The sequence below is a fragment of the Rhineura floridana genome, chromosome 2 (assembly GCF_030035675.1).
Source record: "Rhineura floridana isolate rRhiFlo1 chromosome 2, rRhiFlo1.hap2, whole genome shotgun sequence".
NCBI classification, from domain to species: Eukaryota; Metazoa; Chordata; class Lepidosauria; order Squamata; family Rhineuridae; genus Rhineura; species Rhineura floridana.
This window is the reverse complement of record NC_084481.1, coordinates 9,599,218-9,615,401: the sequence shown is the minus strand read 5'-3', so window position 1 is coordinate 9,615,401 and position 16,184 is coordinate 9,599,218. Positions and strand designations below refer to the sequence as shown.

Here is a 16,184-nt window from a genome sequence, read left to right as displayed (position 1 = left end):
TAAACCCAGAGTCTTGGATTACCTGACTGAACCAGCATGAAAGGGCTTGCGGAGGAGCGTGAGGGAGAGCTACACTTCACTGAACCTTCATGATATGAGTCAAGATATAAAACACAGTCTATGATAAGTTGGTATATTTAAGTGTCTTGATATTGTTAAATGAGAGCCCTGTTTGTGGTTTCATTTCACAGTGCAGCCCACAGGCACAGTTCCTCACTATACCACTGAAGTGACAGGAACATCCATTGTTATTACCTGGACACCTGCGCCAAGAATTGGTTTTAAGGTAGGAAAACAGTCACCGGTTCCATGTCCACCACCCTACTAACACTTCATATATCATTAAATCACAACAGCCATGAAAGCCAAACTACCTCAGCAGGGGGAGAGATCCCTGGCCCCATAGAGGTTATGACAACTAATAGCAACTGAATGCCATGTGTGTGAAGCCTGATTAGAAGTTAAGGGAGGTAGTTTTCACAAAGAGACCACTGAATTCAAAGCAAACTCTGGTGGTGTCTTACTAATTTAAGATTTGTTAAATTTATTTTTTAATTTTTTTTTATCCTGTTTCTCAGTTTAAAAGGTTCCTGAAACAGCTTCAGTATCTATTAACTTTATTTATAAAAGATAAAATCCACAGTTAAAACTGGAAGTTTAACTACAGTTTCCTAAATGACAACACTCTCTCTCTCTCTCTCTCTCTCAGCACCCTTTGAAATGCTGTTGTGAAAATGTTGTCCTGTTCACGTGGCCTTGTAGCAAGAGGGGAACTTTGCTTCAGCATGCATAAGATTACCCTCTTGTTGTTAATCATTTGTAGATCTGGCAGTGCTTGTGCCAGACAAGAAAAAAAGTCCAGACTCTGTTCTAAGAAACATTCCAAATGAAACATTCCAAAATTTGGTATTTCATAGGCTTTGGAATATTCTGGTTGGAGTTAGAGTGGTTAAGAAGGCAAGGGAGAGAGATGGGATGAAAAGCAACAGAGGCAATACCTTAGGAACTGAGAGCTGAGCAGCGGACCATGAACCTAGGCAGAGGATAGAGAAAGCCCATCTAATTGCTGTGGTTTCCAAGCCTTTATCACATATTCCATGCAAGGACTTCCAACCTTCCAGCTTAACCAAAAGGAACATCAGTATTCTTCATACATGTCAGGATGGTGTCCTGATGGAGCAGTTCTTAATATTTCAGTGCTGCAATTTTAGGAGAAGTTGAATTTATGTAATTCATCCCATATGTACTACTGTTAAAGCCACAATATTCTTTCCCCCTTTCCTCTGCGTCACTGGCAAATTTAATTGCCTGCAAATTTCAAAATGTTTTCTACATTAATGAGGACTAGATACCTGTTTTTGTAAAACGCAAGATGCTTTCAGTTTCATCATGCATGTCCCTGTGCAGAATACAACTCTTACTAGTTAGAACTGGCCAACAAACCTATGCTGGCGTTCATCAAAGGAGGATATACTATATTGAATCATTATTCATTTTTTTCTTACTATAGCTGGGTGTGAGACCAAGCCAAGGTGGAGAAGCTCCAAGGGAAGTCATCTCTGAGTCTGGGAGCATTGTTATATCGGGTCTGACTCCTGGTGTGGAATACATCTACAGCATCACAGTCCTCACTGACGGCCAAGAGAGGGACTCTCCTATCATCAGAACAGTAGTTACACGTATGACTTGTTTAACTATTGCATAATGGTCAATAATATTTTCAGGCCAAAGCTCTCAAAGTCATAATCCCCACAGAAGTTGATGGAATTATTTTGAAGTACAGAGGCTTCTTAGTGAAATAAATCAAGCAGATTTGATCCAGGAGATGTGGAAGTGGGAGTAGGGCAGGTATATTCCTATCACTGGTAAGACATGTTCTCTGTTAGAATGGGCCTGGCGCATTCTGACACTCCAGGGGACCAGTCCATAAGGACCAGACTACTATGAGGTGGTGCTGGGTTTTGGCAGCCCAAAGGACACAGAAGTCAATATGCATAGACAACAGGGTTTAGTTAACTCTCAGTGACCCAGAGAGACATTGCAAGTTGGAAGAGCAACTCTTGAAGAACCTTTCCAAGTTCAGCTTTTATATTTTTAAAAGACAGTATAGATATAGATCTGTATCATGTTGCCAAATTCTTCCAAGCTCCACAAGAAGTGAATTGGACTGTGAAAGACGAACCCAAATTGTGTTTGCATTTTGCCAAATTTGTGGGGCAGTACAATATCTCAGAGAGAAGGTCAGGTCTCCTGCTCCCCTGGTGCATTCACTATAGCTGCCCAATTTCTCTGCTTTTTAAAGTTTGATAGAACTATCTGTTGGCTGTAGGTGCGTTCTTAAACCACAAGGTTTTTTGACTATTAGTGAATTCTCTGCTTTTTAGTCTGGGAGGTAAAAAATGGGATCCTGTGCAAGCTTGCTGAGAATGGATTGATCATTTACATGCTTATTGAGTTCAGTGGGATTTACTCCCCTGCAATCATGCTTAGGATAGGTGAAACTGACCATAGGGGAGGGGGAGGGGGAGGGGAGGAGGGGGAGGGAGGGTGGAGGGGAGAGGAGGAGGGGGAGGGGAGCAGGCAGGAGGGGGAGTGGAAGAGAAGGACAGGTTTGATCATTTGCATGTTTGTTGAGTTCAGTGAGATTTACTCCCATGCAATCATGGTTAGGATAGGTAAAACTGACCGGAGGGGAGGGAGGGACGGATGGCTGGAGTGGGCAGGGAAGGAAGAAGGAGGAAGAGGGGAAGGGAGGATGAATGGAGAGGAGAGGGGAAGGAGGAGAAAGCCTGGTCTGATCATTGTCATGCTTATTGAGTTCAATGGGATTTACTCCTATGTAATCATGGTTAGAATAGGTAAACCTGACCATGGGGAGGAGCGGGAGCAGCGGAAAGGAGAGAGAAGGAGAAAGGGAGGGGAGAGGGGAGCAGAAGGAGGGGATGGGAAGGGGAGGGGCAAAGGAAGGGGCAGGGGAGGGCAGGTTTGATCATTTGCATGCTTATTGAGTTCTGTGGTATTTACTCCTGTGCAATCATGCTTAAGATAGGTAAAACTGACCATGGGGAGGGGGAGGGGATTGGAGAGGGAGGGAAGGGGCAAGAGGGAGGGGATAGGAGGGAGGAGAAGGGAGGGTGGGTTTGATCAGTTGGATACTTTTTGAGTTCAGTGGGATTTATTTCTATGCAGTCATGTTTGAAAATGGAAATGGACTGCCTTCAAGTTGATCCCGACTTATGGCGACCCTATGGATAGGGTTTTCATGGTAAACGGTATTCAGAGGTGGTTTTACCATTGCCTTCCTCTGAGGCTGAGAGGCAGTGACTGGCCCAAGGTTGCCCAATGAGCTTCATGGCTGTGTGGGGATTCAAACCCTGGTCTCCCAGGTCATAGTCCAAGGTTGCTAGGAGATGCCCTGTTCCCCTCACAGAGCTTCAATCACAACGACTGACTGTTAAACCACTCTTGCCACTGGAGCACTGTCAGGGAAATAGGAGTCTCCTCTCAGTACCCTTCACAAACTACACTTCCCAGGATTCTCTGGGGGTAGCCATGACTGTCTCACGTGAAATCAAAGTCTGGTGTGGGTGTGGCCCCAATTAGGCAAGCCCAGCAGCTGTGAGTCTGGCTTTTAGAACATTGACAGTTGGTTCTTACTGAGCATGCCCAACATTATCATCCAATTCAATGCAAAATTTCTTAAATTAATTAAAAATCAGCCAGGCATTTTTTAAACTTTTAAACTGCAGAAGATGAAGGTCAAAGTATTGTACAAGGTCAGTATCAGGATTACAGGTCTCTGTGAACATGGCTGATTTTTAATGAATTTCAACAGATTAAGAGAACTCTGACAAAAAAGTCCAAAAGGGGTCTGGGTTTTTTCTCTCTTTTTAGACTGAACTCTCAATTCTTTCTGACTCTTTTGTTTATTGCCATGAAAATTTACAGGGTTGTTAAGGAAGTGTTTCCAAGTTCAGGACTATAAGTTTTGTAAGGTTTTGTTTTGAAATGAGCTTATGGGAAGCATCAGGATGGCATTGTGGAATGTGAAAAATCCACGCTGGCTGTATAATATATAGATACCTTTTTCATTTTCTACAGAAATCTCAAGACAATGATTTTATTTCTTACAGCACTGTCACCGCCAACCAACTTGCAACTTGATTCCAACCCTGACACAGGAATCCTCACAGTTTCTTGGGAAAGAAGCACCTCTCCAGGTATTTTCCATTTGGACCCCACCACTGAATCACATCCATTTTAAGAAGACAAAGAGAAAAATGTTTTGGTATCTCTTATGCATGTGATTGGAGCTTTTTAATTTCTTACTTCCTACAAACAAAGACTTCAAATACCTATAAACATTGTCTTTCACAAGATTTTTAATTTTTTATTTCTTATGCAAGTCAATGGAAATTAATTAACATTAACATAGATCCGTGTCTTAGTATGTTTATGAAAACCATTGTGTACATCTTTTAGATTATAGCAAAAATACATTTTCCTACAATTTCTATAATTCTAGAAGATACAGAAATATGCTTAATGCTCACTCTGCATTCCATGAAAACAATGTCTCACAGGAAATCAGAGGTGACCTTCAGCCCACCTGAAATGTCCCATTGCGTTTTAGGCATTTATAGCAAAATCACTTAAATGAAAACATTAGACGAGATTGCGGCAGGATAAAAATAAAGTGGTCTTTGACAGTGAGAGTAATTGTCTTACTCAAAGCCAAAAATAACCTAACAAACAGTGGTACGCTAACGGTGCAATCCTATACGTTTCTTCTCAGAAATAAGCTACATTGGGTTCAGTGGAGCCTACTCTCAGGCAAGAGGGTATAGATCGCAACTTTAGTCTCATGTCTTCAACACTAACCAGAACAGGGAGGCTCAAAATGAGCATTGTAAGAAATATGAACAGTTATGGACTATTGGAATTAACCCCCTTGCTTTATCTCCAGGTCCTCACAGCTGAACATGTAGGAACATAGACATGGGCGTGCCCATGTGCATGCACACACATGGAATTAAAGGTTGCATTTCAAGCTACCTTGACTAATAACTCACAGTGGGATGTGTGTTTTTCAATGAATTGGTCTAAATTAATCTTTGATTCATTTACATTGTCTGCATTTGCAACCTTCTGTGCTATCTTTGGTAGAGATAATTCTTGCTGTCAGATTTCCATTATTAGTATTAAAATCATTTAATATCTCTAAATGTTTGTGTTCGTGTGTAGCTTTAACAGAGTACAGTATATATGCCAACTTAACCCTTTATTGTTGTGGTTTAGATATCACTGGGTACAGAATTACTACTGTCCCTACAAATGGCCAGCAAGGCTACACCCTTGAGGAACAAGTCGAAGCTGAGCACACAACCTGCATCTTTGAAAATCTGAGTCCTGGAGTGGAGTACAATGTCAGTGTTTACACAGTCAAAGATGACCAGGAGAGCTTTCCCATCTCTGAAACCATCACCCAAGGTAAAATTTTAAAACTGAGCAGCAGATCTGACAAATTTCACAGGGAGTAGTCCTACAAACTCCTATGTATGTTTAATAATAGATCCTCTTTATTTCAGTGAGATTTACTTCCAAGTAATTATACTTAGGATCACAGCCCTGTGCATGAATTATTTATTACATATATATACCACCCCATATCCGAAGCTCTCTGAGCTGTTTACAGCAATTAAAAACATTAAAAACAAATACACAAATTTTAGAACACAAAAAACAATTTGAAAACACAGTTTAAAAAGACAAACATACTTGCTCATTCTTTATACTTTCTGTATTATTGCCTTACTTTGCTTAGGTATACAACGGCGGTGATCAGATCAGCCTCTGATTCAGTGGAAATGAATTGCTAATCATTATTGCTTGTTAATAAGTCATATTTTATGTGGGTTTCAGTCTACCTGTATCAAATCTAGACAAACCAGATCAGGCAGCAGTTAATCGTGGTCAGAGGCGGGAAGAATATCCAGAAAATAAGAGTTTTAGCTGTCACTGCTCATTGCTATTGAAAATCAACAGTGGTTGATGTTTAGTGGCAGCCTGTGTGTTAGACCAATGTTCTCTGCTGCTGAAGAAACTCACTGAAGAATCATCAGGTGTACTATCTGTCCACTGAGCCATTTTGATCCCAGAGGTGATGAAATACAAAATGAGCAAATTGATCCCTAGTAAAGCATTCAACCTTAACTTATCTATGTTTACTCAGAAGTCCTGTTGTATTAACAGTGAGCCTTGATCCTAAGTAAATGTGCATATGATTGCAGGTATAATCCAAACAAGGTATCTCCTTGCTCTTATTGTATGCCCAGAGGGATATGTTGGAGCCAAAGAGCCGCTCCATGCCGTTCTTGTGTTGTAGAAGAAGATGGTCTGGGATGTCTCAGTCTAGCCCTGTATTTGTAGTGCTGTAAAACCCCAAACCTATCATTATGGGATTTTGTCTTATTTTTGCTAAACCACAAAATGGCTTCCACCCTCCTGCATTTGACGTAGGCTTGCTGTAACACTGCTTGACATTTCTGTGTGCTCACTGAGCCTCTCTTCGCTCCCACGGGCAACTAACACACTGGTTTGAGTTAATTCAAACAATCCAGGCCTTAACCCAATGCCACTTACTAAAGCAAAGAAGTACTGCCATCTTTTTGTATGTCTTTTAGTGCTTTCTTACAGGTGATATGGTAAACACATCCCACAGAGATAAGTGGTTATTTGGTGGATGCTTTCTCCTTCAGTTCTGCTTCGGTGGCTTTTCATAACAGAATGAAAAGGATTCTTTATTATTAAAACAGTGTTTTGCACTAGATTTAGACCATATTTGATATGTTGAGAATGGTGTTTTGCACCCACTCAGAGCAACATAAAATACACACTTTTCTTGCAGCCCTAAAATGGTCTGTGCCCCTTTCCCCAATGCTTTCTACCCATCTGCAGTGTAGGCCCACATAACATATTTTCCCCGAGTGCCTAAAAGTTGGTGCCTGCTTGCAAGAGACAAGGAGAAGGAAGATTGTATTCCCAGAGTGATTTACCCAATTGGTTTTGTAGCCTTTAATTGTTATTTGGTCTTAGAAATTTCCTGTTGAATATCACTGGTCTGTAAGGTTTGAAATATGCATCAATATTTGAGCCTATATGTACAAAATGTGTATCCTGCTTCAGGATGATTAGTCTATGAAAAGAAAATGATGTCATGGACCTTTGCCATTTATTACATAGACTACAATCCCATGGCATCCTTAAATTCAGAATTAAACCTTGCAAATTATAGCAGGGACATAAAGTCAAATTTACAAAAGATGAATTTGTAGGGATGGCCTGTTCTGTGTTTAACACAGCAGTCCTGTACATACCTTCCTGGGTGTAAGCCTCATTGGACTCAGTGGGACTTACTTCTAAGTAGACAAGTATAGGGTTACTCAGTAAGGCTTAGGAAAGTTTACACTTGAGAAAGAATGGTTTTGTTAAATACTGAAGTTAATAGGAATGAATGTCTATAGTGTAGGTCAAAGAAGCAGACATTTGAAAGAAGCAGTATTAGTCTGTTACATTAATTTATTTAAAACAGAGGCTAAGGATGGTGATCAAGTAGCACAGACACTTTTTTGTGGGTTTACATTAGGGTTGCCAGGTTCATGGCCTGTGACTGATCCTGTATCTTTAGGAGAAGAGAAAGTCAGCCAAGTGCAGGTGTTTTTGCAATGCTGTAATGAGAAAAACCACAAGGTGGAATTCTCCCTTCCCCCTGCACAACCTTTAAAGATACAGAAGACCTCTTGGTTGCCAGGCCCAGCCTCCAAGAGGTCTTCTGTATCTTTAAAAGTTGTGCAGGGGGAAGGGAGAATTCCACCTTGTGGTTTTTCCCATTACACTGTTGCAAGAACATCTGCATTTGGCTGACTTTCTCTTCTCCTAAAGATACAGGATCAGTCTCAGGCCATGAACCTGGCAACCCTGGTTTACATCCTTACTTGGTTGTGTTCTGGATGGCCACCTCCCCTGCCTATATGCAGACCAGCCATATCACTTTCTTGTGCTCTGTAGCCCATAGAAACTGCTTTTTCCTTTCTAGTGTGATGAGCCAGAAACTACTGCAGGATACGTGAGGTGCTATTAGAATATTCTGAATTCAAAGACTTGAATATAGCAGAATATTTCAGCAAGACAGTTGCTTTGAGTAATAGTAGTGCTGTATCTGGCAAAACATGTTGAACCTGATGATCCTGTGTGTTCCATATGGAAAATGAAAAACCCAAGGCAAGCTGTCTTTAACCACTAATGACTTGTACAAGGAAACTTTGGTACTGGCAAGCACATGTGCTGCAGCTGAAGAAGTAGGCTTTTAAGAATATGGGGCCTAAGGGTTAGTTGACTGGGACTCAAGTGCTTTTGCTGTGGTGTTGTCTCATGTACACTGGGGTAGTTGCCATTTTTACTCTACCCTAAATACTTACTTGTTGGCAGATTGTTTCATACGATTGGACTTTAAATCCTGAAAAACATCCCTAATGATATTTAAAGAGAAGTTTTTGCAGAGACAGTGTTGTAAGAGAGGATGGATATGTAACCAGCTGCTGTGACTTATAAATGGTGGACTTGATTTTCATAGGGAAATATATCACATATCACCATAATTACTTTAGTAGTGCCTACACTTTCAATTCATATAGCCTGATAATCACTGCTTTTTCTCTCTCCCCCTTTCTGTTCCTTCTTGTTATTGTGTTTCGCCTCTGTTTGTCTTTGCCTTCCTGTTTTGCTGTGTAACTCATAGAGGTGCCCCCCCTCACTGACTTAAGCTTTGTTGACGTAACTGATACAAGCATCGGCCTGAGGTGGACCCCACTAAATGCCTCCACTATTATTGGCTACCGCATCACAGTAGTTGCAGCTGGAGAAAGTGTCCCCATTTTTGAAGATTTTGTGGACTCTTCAGAGGGACATTATACAGTCAGAGGCCTGGAGCCGGGCATTGATTATGAGATCAGCGTAATCACACTCATTAATGGCGGAGAGAGTGCCCCTACTACGCTGACTCAGCAAACTGGTGATTGTTAGACCTACTGTATTAAGAGTGCTGTTTCATCCTGTCACTAGCTGCTTGGATGACTCTGTGATTTTCTCAGTGAAGAAATGGGCCACTTGCTATGTTTAGGGAGAAGTGGCTGGGAGATGGTTTTATGTTGCAAGTTCAAATGGAATATATATGCAGCTGTATACACATAGTTTTCTTTTAGTATTTCCAACAATCGGCAGTTGGATTATTTAGCTTGCATCTCCATTGCCAGTCTAAGCTTCTCATCTAATTTTCGGCAGATCCTAATTTATTTGGCTTTTGCAGTTCTATCCCAAATGTAGAAACATTTCCTTTATCTATTGTTCTCACAGCATCCTTGTGAGGTTAGGCCACTGTTATTATCACTATTACTATTATCACTATTATTACTGTTATTATACAGCTGGACTTGAACTCGCATCTCAAAAAGTTTCAGATCCTATAGGATGTACCCATTCGGCCCACACTGGCTCTCTCAGCTGTATCACAACTGAGATAAATGAAATAATTCAAGTATGAATGCCAGCTCTTGGTCTATTATCCTGATCCTCATTTAGTGTTCCGTTACTGCAGTGGCTCAAGTGATTCCCCAGTATGGTGAGGGGAAGAAAATAGCCTCCAAAATCACGCTAGTGACAGGCATGGCAGTCCATGAAGATTCTCTCTAGTGCATGTACAGAAAATGACCTTATAGTTTGTTCTGCATGGAACGATTAGATGGGTAAGGCTTTATAACCTTTTACTATATAAGTAGTTGTAGAGTCCTGGAGACTTCACAACTACTGATCATCCTCTATCTGTGTGCATGTCAATGTTATAGAAGAGGTTACTTTTTCATCTTTGAGCTACTGTAGAGTGCTTTGAGCCTCTTATTTCAGACAGATTGCAAAATGCAAAATACAACAATACAGGAACTTACTGCTTATCTTTTTTATATGATATCTATGGGTGGAATTCAGTGCTAGTCCTACTTAGAACAGACCCCTTAAAGTTAATAAACTTGACTAACTTAGGTTCATTAATTTCAGTGGGTCTACTCTGTGTAGGACTTAGCTGAATATAACCCCATGCTGATTGAGCTGAGAGGTTAAAGGTACTTTACAACAGCTTTAACTGTGAAATGAAAGATTGCCGCAGGTTACTTTAGTGGAATGAAACATAGTTTAGTAGTATGTTTGCATGGGTCTGACTTGGTAATGGATTCTTCTTTTTTTTCATTTGCATGGGATTGTTTTATGTGTCTATTTTTGAACCACTATTGAGTCAAACTCTAAAATTACTAAAAAGTATTATCCTTCAATCTCAGCTGTCCCTCCCCCCACTGATCTGCGTTTTACCAATGTGGGACCTGACACTATAAGAGTAACTTGGACTCCACCTACATCTATTGAGCTGACCAGCTTTCTTGTTCGTTTCTCACCTGTGAAGAAAGAAGAGGATGTTGCAGAGCTGACCATCTCACCATCTGACAATGTGGTGGTTTTAACAAGTAAGAGTCTGACTGTTTAATACAACTGTGCATGAGATTTTTCTCTAGTCATCAAACTGAAGTGATTTGATCTTGGAAGTGGTGGACTTTTGGGAAGTGTGTGGGAAGATGGTTGGCTAGGCTTCTATTTTGGACTCCATCTCTTAACCTTTTACGCAATTTCCCGTGGCCATTTTTTGTTTGCCGACATTCTTCTTTCTGTCCTGGAACAAATGGATGGATTTCTCCATAATTCACCAAGTGTCATTTTGATATTGATGGTCTATTTTATTCTTCCTGTAGCTAGCATCAGAATTACTGCTTTAAACTCTGTACAAAAGCATTCCTTAAGGAAACGTGTAACTCTGTGACCCTGAAAAATTATGTTTCTATTAGTTGACAGAGTTTGTCATCTCATGCCAGAACATGAGGTCTATCATAAATACCTTACAAGTTTCACTTCTCCTGATAGGCAACAGTGGATGGCACATATGCTGCAGCTTCAACCCTTTGAGATTCTCTTTGAGATCTCATCTAACTTAAACACTTTTCATTAACAGCATTTCTCATCTCCAGACAGTGCTAGAGATTCCTCAGCCACTGCAATCCCTATTACAGTGGTACATGAATCTTGGGTCTGTCATTCTGTCTCTTGACATAGAAAAGAGTGGTAGATGAGATTTTGTAGTTGAGAGGAAAAATAATTTCAGAACTGAAACTGGCAGGATTTGTTGACCATTTTTCACTTTCTGTAAGAAATGGGAAAAAAAATAATTTCCTATTTAAGAATATATTAATTCTAGTAAAGTCATAGTCTGGTGCTCTTAAAACACAGTCATACAATGTAAAATGTTTCACAGATTTCACTGTGTGGAAGGCAGAATCAGGGTGGGGGTAGGCAATTGCACTGGGTGGAAAACAGGGAGCATCATCTAAGAGAGGCCATTTCATAGGCCAGGAAACAAAGAACAACATGACTAGCTTCATGAGTCCCAGGAGGTTTTGGAGTTATGTCTCTGGAACAGCACAGGCATCTGCCACCTATGCCACATGTCAAATCACTTTGGAAACTTGAAGGCAATTCAAAAACAGTTTGTCATGGCAATAGGTTGGGTGACCAGGTCTTTACTGTTCCTCCCCCGCCAATCAAAAAAGTAAACCTTCCCATTGGGTAAGCCTAAAGTAGCTCTTTGGTTCATAGTCATAGTTTAGTTTAACATGTTAAGTATTAGGAGAAAGTACTGGATTGTCATGTCTGTTTTAACAGTGAGCCACAGTGCATACATAATTCAAAATGAAGGTCAAAATTAAACCACTGTAGAAGGTTTGGAAAAACAATTGTACCTGTTCCAGTTTAGCTGTTATATGCATTTTTAACAAGTTTTGACACAATTAGTCTAGGCCTTGGTAGAAAAAATTGTTGCTAGAGGTCAATACAGAAAAAGTACAAGTATTAACACAGTTTCTCAATAAAGAATATGGAATTTCTAGCTAGAAACACTTATTGGAGAATAAATGACAAAACCCTGAGAGACAGAGAAACATGTTTTGCAGCTTGAAAGAGCCTCTTAAAAAGAGAGAGAGAGCCATTTCTGCAGCATATAACTCTAGGGCTGCTTTCACACTGCACTTTATTCCGTTATTCTGACAATATCTTAGCTGGCAATCTCCACATTTTGTTTGATATTTCACACGATGTAAAAGCTACTTCTGGAAATCTAGTGGAAGTTTAGCATTCACTTCCATGACAAATTATTCCAGAAATAATCCTTTTGCAAGCTTGGGAACCTGGAAAATTGTGGGAGTTTTGCACTAGCTGCAGCTGTTCATGTGATAGGCATCCTGGGATGCAATGTGTTCCCATCCTTTATGTGCATGTCTTTTTTTCTCTCTTTTTTTGCCAGATGAAAATTGTACCAGTATTCTGGCATAGACATGGGCAGCGGCTTCTCCTTCTGCCTCCCCCCCCCCAATGTTCAGACACTCCAGAAAATTAACTTCAGGTGCTATAAAGGGACAGGGGGTCTCATGGTGACAGGATGAGATCTTAGACCTCCTACCCAGTGGAGAACTGCAGTGCGCATGTAGTGAGGGACAAAAACAAGACATTGTTCGTTGCAGCAGTGTGAAAGACATTTGCGCAAACTGCTAGTATATCAGCCGAAAAAGCCACTGTTTCTTAATGCAACAGGTACTGCAGTGTGAAAGGAATTTTAGAAATCAGGACAGAAGTGCTACCATTTTAATCTGCAAAACTGATGCAGTAAGCCCCATGTGTGAAAGCAGCCTAGATGTTCAGCTGGAATAACATTTGGAACTCTGTAGGCAAACATATATTTGCTAAACAAAAATGGCAAATTCCAGCTAAGAAACTCTACCAGGGAAAAATCTGAGATTTGCAGTTTGTAGAATCCTGTAACTGAAAGATCCTAAATCATTTGTTTTAAACCTTCAGATCTTCTCCCTGGTACTGTGTATTTGATCAGGGTCTACAGTGTATATGAACAACATGAGAGTAAACCTCTGACTGGAGAGCAGAAAACAGGTAAGTAGAATGGCAAATACTGAAAATATTTTCACTTCCCTTCTACTAGTTTTAAGACCCTCCGTGGCGCAGAGTGGTAAGCGGCGGTAACGCAGCCGAAGCTCTGCTCACGGCCGGAGTTTGATTCCAACAGAAGGAGGAAGTCGAATCTCCGGTAAAAGGGCTTGAGGTCCACTCAGCCTTCCATCCATCCATGGTCGGTAAAATGAGTACCCGGCATACGCTGGGGGGTAAAGAAAGGCCAGGGAAGGAACTGGCAATCCCACCCCATATATACGGTCTGCCTAGTAAACGTTGCAAGACGTCACCCTAAAAGTCGGAAACGACTCGCACTACAAGTGCGGGGACACCTTTACCTTTTCCACTAGTTTTACACTGAAAAAAGAGAGTTTTGCATGGGATGTTTGTATATCTTTTCTGAGTGTTCTTTCTTTTCAATTGTTGAAAAATATTAAATAACATTTTACCTTCTGTATATATTTTACTTTACAAATATTCTTGCCATCTTAGTGCCAAGATGGCTATGTTGATTCTGTTCCAATGCAATTTCTTAACTTCATAGCCCTCTTTTTTCACTGTAAAAAGTACAGTACAGACATTATTCTTCCCCCATCCCCAAATGGAGGAAGGGTTTGATGTTTGGACAAGCTTGTATGGCCCGTATCCTTAACAGCTGTGGCTGATGGGACTTTGGCTTGTCCTAATGACTTCTAACTGTTGTAATGTCTATGCATGCTTTTCTTGTGCAAAAAAGACATTGACTAATTGTTCAACTGGTTTAAATCCACTTTATTTTCTTACACAAATAGACCTTGATTCCCCAACTGGATTTGACGTCTCAGAAATAACAGCCCACTCTTTCACTGTCTATTGGATTGCTCCTCGCGCCCCCATCACTGGCTATAAAATACGCCATTACCTTGAGCAAGGTGGAAGAGGACCCAAAGAAGTCCGCATTGCACCATCTCGCAATTCCTTTACTCTCACTGACCTGGTTCCAGGGTCAGAGTACATAGTTAGCATTTCTGCATTCAATGGCAAAGAGGAGAGCTTGCCTTTGATTGGACAGCAAAGTACAGGTAAGAGCTGGACAAGTAAAATAAAATACAGTGATAAGTTCTTGCCTTTCTTGAAACCAATTGGATATGGCCAACTCCTGTAACGACTAAAAGAAAGGAACTGAGTCAAGAAATTTCACAGAGCATTGGAGTGAGTCATTGGCCATATACCAGTCAGAACCTTTAGGTTCATTTGATAGTTTTGAATGATAGCTTGAAAGGAGAGGTTTTACTCTCAGTTTTATTCTATTTCTGCTCTTCATGGAAGAGCGCTAGGAGTGGTACAAGGAATTACAGCCAGCCACTAGGAATCCTGTTGAACTCTGTTTTCATCCTTTCTGAAATTTCATCAGGCATTGGCTGCCCATATTCAAGCCTATCAGCATACCCTCAAGAACGAGGAAGTTTGTTTGCTTTTTAAGAACAGAAACCAAGAGTAAACAATATGGAGACTTTGCACCTGGTAACTGAAAACAGCAGCCCCGTGTCTCTTCCTCCACCCAGTAACATTTAATAAGGCAAAAGATGTGGCATTATTGTATTGTGAGTTTCCCCATCCCTGCAAGCGTGGACAGGGAAACTTGCAACATAGCGGTGTCTGTGTGAGCAGCACTTCGAGGAAGCACTAAGCAGTAGTAAGCGGGCAGCCAAGTATTCCCTTTATATTTTCTGCTTCGGGCCATAGATTTTCCGGGTGCTGAATACTGTGCCCAGGACCAAATTCCATGGAAGCTTGGTAATCGTAGAATCAAAACATATACAGAGATTTGGGTATGGGTTTAAATGACAGTTTTCTAGTAGGCTTGCTGGATAGACCTAGGCTATAGCTCAGAACTGTTTCCTCACCAGGAAGATGATGTCTCTCAGAGGGATCTTGTGAGGGTGAATACAATGAGGAAACATCGCCTGTCCTAGTACAGGATATAGTTCTAAAATACTATTTTGGCTATAAGGATGCCTGCAAAAGTGGTCTAAAGGCTTTGCACTGCAGAGCATGGCAGGTGAAGTGTGACCTGAGTGGATGTGGAATATTCCTAATATTTTGTTTATAAACCCCTCTGTCTAGTTTCTGATGTTCCAAGAGATCTACACGTCACTGCCACTAGCCCCACCAGCCTGGTCATCTCCTGGGATGCTCCTGCCGTGACAGTTAGATACTACAGGATCACATATGGCGAGACAGGTTAGCACTATGTGATGCATTAGAAGTTAAAGCGAGAAATACAGAGAAACTCAAGTCATTGACATCAGGATGCTGCATCAGTTTGAATGATTACTGTGGCTCTGATATACACAGGATACTTACCAGTGGAGTACGAGTTAGAAGGACAATGAAGGGAACTGCATGTTCAAGAGTTAGTGTGAAAGGAATTCCTGATGACATGGAGGTCCCTATGTGCACAGAGCTCATTTCACACTAATGCTAAACCTATGAATGTCAGTAGTGGGGCCACTAGGTGCCATTCTGCTCTGTACATTCAATATATGTGTGGGGAGAACATCTGTGCACTCCTTAATTTGTTCAAATATCCAAAACAATTTTTCCTAGTTGTGCAGAAAGAAGAAATGCTTGTCTTCCCCTCTTTGGGCCACTTCACACATTATGTGTTAAAGTTATACCTGAAATGCTAAATATATTGCAAAAACAATAGTGTGTGGGATGCAACAAATGCATGTTTGCAAACTCATATGCCATACACCTACCATCATCAGGGACTGAGTTCTGTTCCCTGTTGAATGTATGCTCAGTGGCAAAACTAGATTTCTCTCTGAAATGTGTGAAAGGCCCTTGGTGTCAGAAAATGGAGGGAAACAATTATTCACCCCATCCAGTGAGGCTAGTACAAGAATAATGGGTTTTAATGACTGGAAGGTAGATTATTTCAAATATCGGGGTGAATAGGCTAGCAATAGAGTGAGGTTGCATGGGGGAACTGTGTATTCGTTATCCTTGGGATTTTAAGAGAAGCTTAAAAGTAGGTATCCAGCTTATCTGCTTATCTGCTATAAGCCATCATATGAGAGATGATGAAC

General features: G+C 40.9%; 1 protein-coding gene across 8 annotated transcripts in view; it reads left to right on the top strand.

Moving 5' to 3' along the window:
- The window catches only part of FN1 (fibronectin 1), an 87,898-nt gene that overhangs the window by 46,264 nt on the left and 25,450 nt on the right, over window positions 1-16,184 (top strand). For 4 of the 8 annotated variants that reach the window (XM_061607704.1, XM_061607705.1, XM_061607711.1 and 1 more), the window contains exons 21-29: window positions 192-286; window positions 1,511-1,679; window positions 4,134-4,220; window positions 5,299-5,490; window positions 8,798-9,070; window positions 10,386-10,568; window positions 13,003-13,092; window positions 13,902-14,171; window positions 15,217-15,333. In XM_061607704.1, the coding sequence (XP_061463688.1) occupies window positions 192-286; window positions 1,511-1,679; window positions 4,134-4,220; window positions 5,299-5,490; window positions 8,798-9,070; window positions 10,386-10,568; window positions 13,003-13,092; window positions 13,902-14,171; window positions 15,217-15,333 (1,476 nt within the window). The remainder of the gene's footprint in view (window positions 1-191; window positions 287-1,510; window positions 1,680-4,133; window positions 4,221-5,298; window positions 5,491-8,797; window positions 9,071-10,385; window positions 10,569-13,002; window positions 13,093-13,901; window positions 14,172-15,216; window positions 15,334-16,184) is intronic. The other 4 variants (XM_061607707.1, XM_061607708.1, XM_061607710.1 and 1 more) reach the window with 1 other exon arrangement.